Genomic DNA, 13,650 nt, shown 5'->3' on the forward strand with positions numbered 1-13,650 from the left:
TCTGACATCTTTAAGCTCTCTAATTTAAGGAGTGTAATACCGTCAGAAGCGATTCAGAACTCTCAGGGTTGGGGCTGAGCTCCCACACCGGTCTGTCCTCCGTCATCCCACACTGAGCTGTCTCCTTACCTCATCCTCCGAGTGCTGCTCGGAGGTGAGCTTCAGCACAGTCCGGCACTGGTCCACAAAAGAGCTGGCAATGAGCTCGGCATGATGCAGAAACACAGGGACATCGTCCTTGCTCAGCGGCTCGTCACCTACCAGCCTGGCTATCATGACGTCTAGAAATGTCACCCTGGAAAGCACAAAGGAACAAACACAGAACACTTAAATGGTACAACACTGGAAATACCTAGGGATACAATTTTAAGGGAATATTTAGTTTTAAATCTGTTCACTAATTATAATGCCTGGCTGGGAATACCATTTTATAAATGAAGCTAATCATCATCAATGACCTGTTTTCTAAAATCTTGATTTGTTTAATGTGAGTAAGCTTCTTAGACACAAGAATTGTCTAATGCACTTCTTATATCTTGTTGTCCCTTGCTTGCTTTCATTGTAGTAATTCAACATTTTAGAAATGCTGAGGGTTTAGGTTTTATGAATACACCCACAGTAACAACTCTAAGTGAGATTGTTAAGTGTGGCAGAAAGTACCAGAAGCTGAGTGGAACACGTCAGACACACTATTTGACCTAACCCTCACATGCCTCTTCAGGCCGGACATTATCATGAAGTGCACATTAAAAGCTGTGGAAAGGCTTCATGTCTGGTGTCTCACAACCACCGAGAGGTAAGCCAGACCTGGAACTACCCTCTCTGAGATAGAAGGAAAGCTCCACTGAATGCTTTCTGTGTGGTGGCCAAACGAGGTCAAAGATAAGCAGTCTGGGACTGTAGCAATTCTCAAAACCCCTCAAACCTTAGCTTTATAGCAAACACTAGAACAAAGTAGAATAGGCAAATAATCCGCTTTCTTGAACAGCACTAAGATTTGATTTCCCTTTTATTATCTTACTCTTTAAACTGAACAGAGTACGTGCCAGCCTTACAGTCAGGTTCTCGGCTTTCCCCAAGCAGGAGACCATCTGGGAACACCACAAGGGGTTCTCAAGACGTCATCTCTAGATCAAGGAGTGAGGTAGTAACTGATAGGATGACATCACAACTTCTGCCTGGCTTTGACAATGTATCTGCCTATTACTCAATAGGTAAAGTAATGGAAGAGAGTGACTTTATCCAATTAAATCACCACATTCTCTTGCATCACAGGCAAGATCTCAAGGTGGTAGAAATCCCAGTAAATGCCCCCTATAACTTTTATTACATGGTTATATGGTGAGAGCTATCAAGATAAGTAATGAATGATTTTTGAAGAAAAAAATGGTTAGAAATAAAAAATGAGCCTTATGAAATAAAAATGCAAACTAACAAAGTGGTACTGTGGCTCAAGTGGTATAGTGCTAACCTTGAACACAAAGTAGCTTAGCGACAGTGCCCAGACCCTGAGTTCAAGCTCCACGACTGACAACAAAAAAAGGTGGGGGGGCGGGGCAAACTAACTTGGAATATCACCTGAACACAGACAACACTTCAACGAATGTTCCTTCCTATTAAGTCAGCTATCTGCCCCAATGCTAGGGAGCGTGTCTGAGGAACCATTATCTATACCGTGGGGCTGTCCCTCACACTGCGACTCTCTCCCTCAACCACTACTGGAAACCATCTTTTTACATAAAATAATCACACACAACAGAGGGCTTTGTTGGTGATGGTATCTGATTTTGCTTTGTTTTTTATTCTTCTTTTTCTTTTTATTCTTTTATTCTTCTTAGGGGACAAAGGGAGTGCAGAAAGGGCAGGAGGAAGAATGATCAAATGCAATCCTGCCAGACACATATGGAAAATGAACTGTGTAACTTGGGAGTGAGAAACTGCAGGAAGGCAAATGACTGATGAAATGGTACCCCTCTGCACAACACCTTAGTAATCACAATAAAACGGACTCTTTGGAAAAATAATCACACAGGACAATACAGCTTGCCTCAGGGACTGAAGAAGGAAACTTTCAAGAGCATGTAATCATGCAGCCCTCTTGTATGAAGAAAACTTGGGAACAAGGAGGGAACAAGGGATAAAGCAGCATGTGTCTCCCTGCTCCAGCCACCTAAACGCAGATGTCCTGTCACCTAACAGTGCCCAGTCCTGACAAAGGAGTCACTGGGTTTTACTGTGTAGACATCATGGGAGTCTGCTTACACACCGAGGTGTAGGCCAAGCACTCAGACTCCTCCAAAATAACCTTGCAAAAAGCCAAGCTGAAGGTAGAGTTCAAGTGGTAAAGTAACCAGGTCAAGCAAGCTCAAAGGCCTTGAGTTCACACCCTGGTACAAGCAACACAACATTAAGGAGACCCCCAACAAGCAAGAAATCGAGTGGTGGCACTATATGGGAAGACAGGCAGGATGAACACACACAAGGAGAGGCCCAGGCAAAACTCAAGTGGTAGAGAGCCTGCCTAGGAAGCAAAAGGCCTGAGCTCAAGCCCTAGCATCGCCAATGAATGAATAAATTGACTGTATACTAGAAGCAGTGTGTACTTTTTAAAAGCATTAAGCAGTGTACACAGTGATACATGCTAAACATTTACACGATTGGCAGTCAGGTTTGTTCACAACATCACTGTCACAGACGCCTGTGGAGTGGGCTGTGCTGACACTGGAATGACTGAGATGTTCCCATAGCTATGATGTCACCAGGACTTGTGTAGCTCCACTGCAGTCTATGGGACTATGAGCAGCCAGCTGTGAACACAGAACAGGAGTGGTCTCACCATGCTAGTCATTACCTTACTCACTCCGGTGTGCTAGCGGCGTAGAGTGAAGTCTTGCTTGTTCTCCTCTTATCCACAGCCCCGTCAGCACCTGCAGATTCCTCATCACTGCAGCTCAACAGGGCTGTCCTAAGCATTTATTTCTATCCCCTGCTCAGCAGTTACAACGTCACCTCACAATTAGAATTCTCATTTTATTTCATGTGAAAAATGGCAATGTGCATGCAATGCATTTTAGGGAAATTCTATGTAAGAAATTTATTTACTTTTGGGCTGGGAATGTGGCTCGGTTGTAGAGTGCTTACCATGCATGCATGAAGCCCCGAGTTTGATTCCTCAATACCATATAAGCAGAAAAAGCCAGAAGTGGCATTGTGGCTCAAGTTGAAGAGTGCTAGCCTTGAGCAAAACAGCCCAGGGACAGTGTCAAAAGAAAGAGAGAGAGAAGGAGAGAGAGGAGAGAGAGAAGAGAGAAAGAGAGAGAGGAGGGAAGGAGGGAGGGAGGGAGAGAGGGAGGGAGGGAGAGAGGGAGGGAGAAAGAAGAGAGGAGGGAGGGAGAAAGAGGAGGGAGGGAGAGAGAGGAGGGAGGGAAAGAAAGAAAGAGAGAAAGAGAAAAAGAAAGAGAGAAAGAAAGAGAGAGAGGGGGAGGAAGGAAGGAAGGAAGGAAGGAAGAAAGGAAAGAAAGAGAAAGAAAGGAAGGGAGAAAAGAAAGAAAGGAAGGAAGGGAGAAAAGAAAGAAGAGAAGAAAGGAAGGAAAAGAAGGGAAGGAAGGAAGGAAGGAAGGAAGAAGGAAGGAGGGAGGGAGAGAGGGAGGGAGGGAAGGAGGAAGGAAGGAACGAAGGAAGGAACGAAGGAAGGAAGGAAGGAAGAAGGAAGGAAGGTGGGAGGGAGGGAGGGAGAGAGAGAGAAAGAGGGGGAGGGAGAGAAGGAGGGAAGGAAGGAAATTTACTTTTAAAGTAATACTTAAATTGATGTAGACAATAAGGTTTTTTGGTTTTTTGTGTGCCAGTCCTGGGGATTAAACTCAAGAGCCTGGGCACTGTCCTTGAGATTTTTTGCTCAAGCCTAGCACTCTACCACATGAGCTGCAGCTCTACTTCCAGCTTTCTGGTGGTTAATAGTAAATAAAAGTCTCATGGACTTTCCTGCCAAAGCTGACTTCAAACAGCAATCCTCAGATCTCAGCCTCTGAGGAGCTAGGGTTCCAGGTGTGAGCCACCGATGTGCCCAGCCAGACCAGCTTTTAAAGCCATATTAATATTACCCTGCAAAGGTGGCTTTGGAGAGGACCAAGAGTGAAGATAAAGGAGAAGGGAAAGAGTGGGTTTTTGAGTATTCTAGAACGAAAATAAAATATCCTATAATTCTAGAAATATCTATAATTCAAATTCAAGGACTGGCTTTTCTAGCAAAATTTGAGAACCACTCCACACATATAATTTGTTGAATAGTATGCCACAGAGACCAAAAATGTTATTAGCTCTCAAGAGCAAGCAAGCTAAGGTCCAGGCAGTGTGCAGTGAAGGAAGGATGGATGAATAAATGAATGAATCTCCTCATTCCAACTGCGGTAAGTTATAGACAAGAGTTAGGTACTGCAGGGACTACAACAACTTTTGTAGCCAGGGCAAAAACCCCACATGGAGAATGCTCTGAATGAGCCTCTGCCTGCAAGCAGTGTTTGTGAGTAGGGACAACACACGCGAAAGCCTGGTTCCCAGTGCACTGAATCAGAGTACCTGACTGGCCAGAGAGGCCACTACTTAACCATGCTCATAGGTAGACTAATCCTGATGTGTCCCAAGACACCGTACAGTGAATGAACTGAGGCCCCGCCCGAGGGAGAAGGAGACAGAAGGGGATGGTATAAGCCTGTGGTGCTGTTAGCACACTCTCTATGGCTGCCAGGCAGCCCAGACTGGACAGATTTGCAATCATCCTGTGTCTGCCTCTATACTGTTAGGATCTGGGATTAGAGTCTTACATCAGCTTCCTAAACCTGTGTGCTAGAGGTATTTAAGAAGAAAAAAAAAGTATTTAACAAATGCCTACGAAGGATTACAGAAAGATAAATACATACTAAGAATTCCAAAACTATTATAAAAACTGTAGCTATTATCAAAAGAAAAAATATTTAAGTTGTAATCAGTAGAGCTATGATCTAATGAACAAATATTTTTCCTAAGGTGACATTTCTAATAAAATTAAAAAACACATGTACCAGGAATGAAAGCATGCTGCAAATTACTGTGTAAATTTTCCTTAGGATGCAAATTTCTTCAACCCTCTTCAAGAAACTGAATACAAACAGGGTGAAAAGACACAGCTAAGACCACATCAAGAATCCCACGACAAGGCCCAAAAGCAAGGAGCCATGTGCCAGCATTTCCCACTACAGTACTCTAAGACTGGACAGCTATCCATTCTTGTCCAAAACTACAAACCTAGAGTGTATAACCCAAATATTCACACCAGTGGCATGAGCAAATGAGCACCTGTCAAAATACAGACCTATAATACATAGTTGTATAAACTGCCATTATAAAATCAAAGCAAGGGCATAAAGTTTTGTCTGTAGCGTTATTTTTTTAATGTCTTTACTCAATAGTGGCACCAACCTGAATTCTCCATTTCTGTGTAAATCACTGCCTATTGTGGCTGAGCTGTGATGTTAACCAAGCAATGCAAAGCCAGCACCACACAGAAACATGTACTTAGAGGTCACTGCCAGCTGAGAAACCACACTGTTTTTCAGTCCAAGCTGCAGGACACTCCATATGGAATGCTAAGACTCAAGACCACAATGGTTTGGGGGTTACCTTTCTTGATTGGTCAGTTTGTCATACATGGCTTGCACCAATTCTGGGCTTTTCAGGAAGTGGTCTGTAATGATCAAGAACCTAGGGAGAGAGGCAGAGGGAAAAGCATGGTTACTGGAAACAGTAAAATAGACATGTTATGTATGTACATCTTACACATGAAAACACATCATCTTATTAAATTTACTACAATAACCTTAAATGCTTTAGTCTGTTCACTATTTTTCTATTAGCAGCAAAAGGGGGGAAAAAACACTTGAAATGATTTTCTCTAATTTTACACCTGAACAATTTATTGAAGTAATTCAAATTGTTTCCATTTTTAAAAGACCTACATCTGCACTGAAAAAGGAAAAGTCTTCACTAGATATAGTAATGTGAAATTTAGCTACAATTTCAGATACCGACAGAAAATTACTACACTCATACTGTAAGACAGAAATGAGCGTGTCGTACTTTATGTAAGATATGCCAACAATGCAGTGATGAATCCTGCTTGATTTTTCATTCTTTAAACATTCTCAAGTTACCAAGAAAACATCCTCATTGTCAAGCACTGTGCTCACATGAACTTGGAGAGAACAGCTACAGAGACCCCAAGGCAAAGATTATAGGGCATATTTCTTTAAAATAGCATTGTGACAGCTAAAAAGACTGAAGAGTATTATCAATCCTTAATCACAACTACTTCTACTAGAGGGCATCTGAGAAAAAGACTTAAGACCTAAGAAATACAAAGTTTATAATCCAGGTTATAGTAATAAGAGTTGATTCTAAAACATTAAATATACTGAAGGCTAACTTAATCACTTGCTAACAATTAAAACAGAACTTTTCAGTCTGATAACCAAAGAAAGCATCTCAACTGCCACAACAGAATGACTGCACTTGAGTGAAAGCAAATTCTAAGCTGGGGATGCAGCACTGGTAGTGTTTGCCTACTATCAACAAGACCCAGGATTCTCCCAGTACTAACCCCCTTCTCCCTAAAAAAAAAAAAAAAAAAAAAAAAGTAAAAGCAAACTAGATATTCTGACTACCATCTTTAAAACGTCCTAGTAACACTTAAGATGTAAAATAGTTCTAACAGGGGCTGGGAAGGTGGCTCAGTGGTAGAGCGCTTGCCTTACATGCACGAGGCCCTGGGTTCGATTCCTCAGCACCACATAAGCAAAAAAGAAAAAAGCCGCAAGTGGCGCTATGGCTCAAGTGGTAGAGCGCTAGCCTTGAGCTGAAGAGCTGAGGGACAGTGCCCAGGCCCAGAGTTCAGGCCCCACGACCAGACCCAAAAAAAAAAAAAATTGTTCTAACAATAATGGCTGATAGTCAAGTTTTGGACCAAGAAATAGAAATATTCATATCAATTCAGATAGGTCATCAACTGTAAAATTTGAAATTCATTCATTCTAAGCTGGGTTCACAAATAAAACTGGAATTCTGAAATTCATAATTCAGCTGCTTGGAAATAAAAAATATTTTGCCATAGAATATTCATTCAAAAACAAGAGACATCTGCCTAGCAAGGGCCAGACCACCAAGTTCAAACCCTAAGTACAACCACCACCACAAAAAAAAAAAAAAAAAAAGGAACACTGAAAGTCAAAACAGTTGTGTTGGCATATGCCCATGAAACACCTGAGGAGCTAAAGCAGAGAATTTCAAGTTAAAGGACAGTCTGAGATCCAATCTCAAAAAAACAAAACTCCTCAATATTTAGTACTTTAGCCAAGGGTTAGAACATGTATCTTATTTCTAAAAACCTTCTCCAAGCAGTAGGAGTCACATCCACACTGATATAACTACAGAACCATGTGCTGGTACCACTTGTAGATAAACATCCTGAATTATAGCAACATCATAATGCACCAAACCAGTGAACTGGGGGCCAAGAATAAGACAACAGGAGATCAAAGAAGCTAAAAGGATAGTTCAAAGAATCTCTGGAAAGGGGGAGTAGAGAGAACACTCATCAAGAGAACAAAAGGAACTGAGAAAAACACAGCATGAAGGAAAGACAAAGCCTGTTCTCAGGGAACCCTGAGCAATGAGATTCAGCCTCTCTGACCAGCAAGCCTGCACCCACTGAGCAAGCCAGGACTCCCTTTAGTGTGTGCTTCAGGCACTTACCTTCAGCAGAACCATTAACTCTATAAGAACCTATCAAATACCAGATGCTATCTTGCTACGGATCCATCAAGAAACTCACATCTCAATGGGCCATTAAAAGCATTAAGTGCTATGAAATTGGGGTACAGATGCTGAAAGCAAGAGGAAAGACAATTATGCTCATATTCCTCCTGTCTTAATATGAGATAATAACATGCATATAGGCAAGAAACATCCCTAGAGCAAAGGGGGTATGAATCTGGAAATTAATCTTTCTCACAGAAAATAAGTCAACAATATAACCTAAATATGAACTGAAAATAATGCTTTATTCAGTTATAATTTCATTTGTAGTGAAATTAGGTATAAGCTCCAAAGAATGCCCAAAATTTGTTCATAAAGGTCAAGACTAACAGAGTCTTCACCTGCCCTAAAGATATAAATCTACACTCTGAAAATCACCTGTTTTTTATGTGTTGCTACACACAATCTACTAGTAGTACAGCTTTAACAAACTAGTTCTCAACTGTATGTTGTGCTACCCACACGTGTGCACACACAAAAGCATGCGTGAACACTTATGTAACAGCAGCACAGCAGTAATACCGCATGCAGAAAAACCCATCAGACCACAGCATCAGCGAGCGGTGACCCTTCTTTCTCCTATTTTATATCCACACTGATGCATCAATGCTCTTCTAACTTACCAATGTCCATTTACTGTCTGGTTTAGATCAAGTCAAAATAGGAACCTGAGATTTATGCAGGGTAATCTAAGAGCATGAAAACATCTTTCATGCCTACAAAAAAAAAAAAAAAAAAAGGCAGGCATTTTTAGAAAGACACCAAGTGTGCTGCTAGACTTTCTTGCCTACACTTTCGTGTGGCCCTCGTATATCCACACAAAAAGACCCAGAGGCGGGCTGGGAAGGTGGCTCAGTGGTAGAGCGCTTGCCTTACATGCCTGAGGCCCTGGGTTCGATTCCTCAGCACCACATAAGAAAAAAGCCAGAAGTGGCGCTGTGGCTCAAGTGGTAGAGCACTAGCGTTGAGCTGAAGAGCTGAGGTACAGTGCCCAGGCCCAGAGTTCAGGCCCCACGACCGGACAAAAAAAAAAAAAAAAAAAAGACCCAGAGGTATTAAAATCTTGTATTTGTCCCTAACAGAAAAGAAGAAAATGAAAAAAAAAAAATCTGTAAGTTCTGAGATGATGTAGTTTGGTGCTTTTTGTTAGACATCGCATCATTTCCAGGACAGCAAGGTGGAAGGGGGTCTTCTGCAATGTTCAGCAACGAGCTCAGACTTAACGGTCAAAACAGCCTTTTCTTTGGAGGATTCTGGATAGTCTGGAACCTCACTGTTTATCAGAAGCCACACTTGTCCCCCTCAGGTAAGTGACATGTGTATGTCCGCTTGCCACTTCCACTTAACGCTGCACTCTAAGTCCCAGTGAGACACAGAACGGCAATGCCACTGGAGAGGGAAAAACAAATAAAGCTCTACCTATTTGCACATGACAGGACCTTGCATAGAGAAAAATCCTTTTCGAAAAATCCTATTAGAAGAAATGAGTTCAGTAAAACTGTAGGGTACAAGATGACTACACAATGAGCAAACGCCCTTGTATACACACACTAGCAATGCTCTTTTTTTTGAGACCAGCGTGGGCAACACTGTAAGGTGTCAAAATGGTGACGATACTAGTATCTATGAGGAAAGCACTCTCTGCCAGAATATCCCTAATCATCAAATTCCTAACAATACTTACGGCCACTCTGATTCTGGCTGCTTCTGGTGAGCTTCTATGACATTAATTGCAATATTGAGGTTTTCTTCCAGTTCCTTCATTCTTTCAGAATTCAGAGATGTGAACAAAATCATTGAACAGTAGGCAACGATTTTTTTATCTGGGTGATTTAAGCAAGACCTTTCAAGAAAAGAAATGAGACTTTCAGTCCAATTTAGAAGCATGTACAGCATGATTATAAACCATAACCGTAATCCCACTAGCAAATTCAATATATGGATTATTAAGGATTTAATAAAAACTTATACCAGGGCACTGGTGGCTCACACCTGTAATCCTAGCTACTCAGGAGGCTGAGATCTGAGGATCACGGTTCAAAGCCAGACCGGGCAGGGAAGTCTGTGAGACTCTTATCTCCAATAAGCTACCAGAAAACTGGAAGTGGAAAGTGGCGCTGTGGCTCAAGCAATAAGAGTGCTCATCTTGAGCTGAAGAGTACAGGGACAGCACCCAAGACCAGGGTTCAAACCCTATGACCGACAATACATATATAAACTTACAATGCTTTGAAACAGTATCATTTACTGTAATGGCCAATGCACATTATGTAGTAAGTGAACTATGTAACTTGAGGGTAAGGACGCAAGTGGGAAAATGGGGGAAGAACAACGGGAGAGGCGACACCGACCTGGAACTACTGTACTTAGAACCACACATGGAATGTTAACCTCTTAATATTAACTAATATTAACTAATAACAAGGAGAAAAGTAGCAAATACCAGATGGAAACCTTATAAAATGTTGCACCTGATTTAAGACTCAAAAGATAAACATTTAAATAAAGAAGAAAGCTAAAATGATCACCTTTATAAAGCATTAAGATTACTGGCTCAGCCTTGTTCAAAAGAAAGGTCAACCAAAAACAAATACTACAGGCATTCCTGTAATGGTCGTGAGGGACAGCAACATCTAAAGAACAGAGTGTGGTGATGAGAAACTCAGCTGAAGTCCAGAGCCTCAGCATAACCCTTACCTTATCTACCAATCTCAACGCTCCCTCAGGAAGGACACTGCTTATCAAATGTCAATTATAACCTGGACTATACACAATTTGGTTTTTGTTCAAATTGGATTTCTCCACAAAAGAAATCTGGCATCTGAGCACCGGTTGCTCACTCTTATAATCCCAACTACTCTGGAGGCTAAGATCTGGAGAATTACAAATCAAAGCCATTATGGGAGGAAAACTGTAGAGTGCACACTTAGCAAGTACAAGGTCTGGAGTTCAAACCCCAGCACTACAGGGAGGGGAGGGGAGCAGAGGGGAGGGCTCACTTGCTCTACAGAACAAAGCTGATACCTGCCTAAACTGGAATCCAACTTAGGCTGTGTCATGTCTCACAAAGGCACAAAGTATAAAATCACACAACCTCTCTCAGTATGTGTTCTGATATAAAAATCAAACCATAATAAAAAGGTCTCAGTCGATCTCACAAGGCTTTTATGAGGACCACATGACATAATGTACGATTTGTCAGTTCAGAACCTCTCTTTTACTTTTCTATTCTATTCTATTGCTATTACTATTGGCCTGGATTTAATCTAAAACGGTATCCGTTCTTACACTACAACTACGGTTCCTGTTTCCTCCACCAAAGCACGGAATCTTCACGAATACCAACATACCTCAGGCTCTCCTACAATCTGGTTATCTTGAACGTGCTTAAGACTTTCCTACAATCTGGTCATCTTATTCAAACCCTGACAGACATGGACTATCCCAAAAAAAAAAAAAAATTTAATGAAGACATGCCAGTCTAGAATATATACTGACTGCCCTGAATTCTGTTACAGCACAGGTTAGTTTCTCACACTTCTTAGTTTATATTCAGAATTCTAGACAGTCTTGTAGAAGCCCAATACTCACATGAAGAGTTCTGGGAAAGCGCGCTCCCAAACGATGCACTGGGACTCTTCATTCCGTGAGGCAATGTTGCCTAAAAACTGCAGGCCACAGCGAAAAGCTATGAATGCACAACAGTAAAAACAAAGAGCATCTGATTAAACACCATGAATAAAAACATCTCTAAAAGAAGCATTTCCTATGTTATTAAACACAAATTTATGGGGTTTTTTCTTTAAAGATCTCTCTCCACAATAATATTAATATGCCTTATCGAGACAGCCCACAGATGGGCACACTCTGTAATCCTAGCTATTCAGGAGGCTGAGATCTGAGGACTGTGGTTCCAAGCCAGCCTAGGCAGAAAAGTCCCTTAGAGACTCTTATCTCCAATTAGCCACACAAAACACAGGAAATGGTGCTGTGGCTTAACTGATAAGAGTGCTAGCCTTGAGCAAAAGAGCTCAGGGACAGCACCCAGGACCTGAGTGTAAGCCCCATGATCAACAAATTAAAAAAGCAAAAAACAAAAAGAACAGCCCACAGAGAAAAATCCAAGCAAAAAGTGCAAGTACGGGTATAGTTTAAGTGGCAGAGTACCAGCCTTGAGCAGAAAAAGCCAAGTGAGAGCAAAAAGCACTGAGTTTAAGGCCCAGTACACACAAATATACACACAATGCTCACAATCTCTAATCCTAACTTCTACTCCAGAGACAGGGATTAGAAGGGTCAGGATTTAAGGCAACTCAGTCAATTCCTGCTTCCTGCATGCATCACCATTCTCTAGCCTTGTTAGTACTAGTCAGTACCACTAGCCTTGCACTAGTCAGTACCACTAGCCTTGCACTAGTCAGTACCACTAGCCTTGCACTAGTCAGTACCACTAGCCTTGCACTAGTCAGTACCACTAGCCTTGCACTAGTCAGTACCACTAGCCTTGCACTAGTCAGTACCACTAGCCTTGCACTAGTCAGTACCACTAGCCTTGTACTAGTCAGTACCACTAGCCTTGTACTAGTCAGTACCACTAGCCTTGCACTAGTCAGTACCACTAGCCTTGCACTAGTCAGTACCACTAGCCTTGCACTAGTCAGTACACTAGCCTTGCACTAGTCAGTACCACTAGCCTTGCACTAGTCAGTACCACTAGCCTTGTACTAGTCAGTACCACTAGCCTTGCACTAATCAGTACCACTAGCCTTGTACTAGTCAGTACCACTAGCCTTGTACTAGTCAGTACCACTAGCCTTGCACTAGTCAGTACCACTAGCCTTGCACTAGTCAGTACCACTAGCCTTGCACTAGTCAGTACCACTAGCCTTGCACTAGTCAGTACACTAGCCTTGCACTAGTCAGTACCACTAGCCTTGCACTAGTCAGTACCACTAGCCTTGTACTAGTCAGTACCACTAGCCTTGCACTAGTCAGTACCACTAGCCTTGCACTAGTCAGTACACTAGCCTTGCACTAGTCAGTACCACTAGCCTTGCACTAGTCAGTACCACTAGCCTTGTACTAGTCAGTACCACTAGCCTTGCACTAGTCAGTACCACTAGCCTTGTACTAGTCAGTACCACTAGCCTTGCACTAGTCAGTACCACCAGCCTTGTACTAGTCAGTACCACTAGCCTTGCACTAGTCAGTACCCATCAGCCCAAACATTTGTGACACAAATTCCTCACCTGAGCCCTTCCCTGTCCAGCCGGAGCGGAGGCACACTCCTGCCATCCCAGCTGAAACTGGGAGGTGGAGGGAGGCAGGAGGACCAGGAGGTCCTTCGCCATCCAAATGACGAGGTGGCTTCCGTGGTGTTCACATACCCTCACTGACTGCATGGGAGAAAGGCATGAGACATGAGGCCCCAGCCTTGGCAGCAGTAACAGCAAAGCCGGTCAGAGCAAGGCAGGCAAACGGAACCCAGACCAGTTAGATTTAACAGGAAAACGGGAATGTCAGACCTAAGTCAAACACAACAGCATCACTAAGGTGACACAGAGGCTGACAGTGACCTTGGAGAGCAAAGCTGATGGTGAGTGAGACCCGGGGCCCGCAGGGCTGCCAGCCAGATCTGAGGCAGGGACCCAACACAAGACACTCAACTGTAGTTGTAGAGATGGGAGGGCAGGTATGGTAGGGGAAAAACAAAGGAGGAGGCAACAATGCTTGATAAGAATGTACTCATGACCTTGCTCATGGAACTGTAACCCCTCTGTAAGGTATTTTCACAATAAAAAAAAA

At 42.6% G+C, this 13,650-nt stretch overlaps 1 protein-coding gene across 2 annotated transcripts in view; it reads right to left on the bottom strand.

Annotated features, from left to right (window-relative positions):
• The window catches only part of Atxn10 (ataxin 10), a 108,840-nt gene that overhangs the window by 70,343 nt on the left and 24,847 nt on the right, over positions 1-13,650 (bottom strand). For both annotated transcript variants that reach the window (XM_069999845.1, XM_069999846.1), the window contains 4 exons: positions 11,437-11,533; positions 9,530-9,688; positions 5,656-5,736; positions 130-295 (listed from right to left, as the gene is read on the bottom strand). In XM_069999845.1, coding sequence (XP_069855946.1) covers positions 130-295; positions 5,656-5,736; positions 9,530-9,688; positions 11,437-11,533 — 503 coding nt within the window. The remainder of the gene's footprint in view (positions 1-129; positions 296-5,655; positions 5,737-9,529; positions 9,689-11,436; positions 11,534-13,650) is intronic.

The sequence above is a fragment of the Dipodomys merriami genome, unplaced genomic scaffold (assembly GCF_024711535.1).
Source record: "Dipodomys merriami isolate MVZ:Mamm:240054 unplaced genomic scaffold, mDipMer1.0.p SCAF_55, whole genome shotgun sequence".
Classification (NCBI taxonomy): domain Eukaryota; kingdom Metazoa; phylum Chordata; class Mammalia; order Rodentia; family Heteromyidae; genus Dipodomys; species Dipodomys merriami.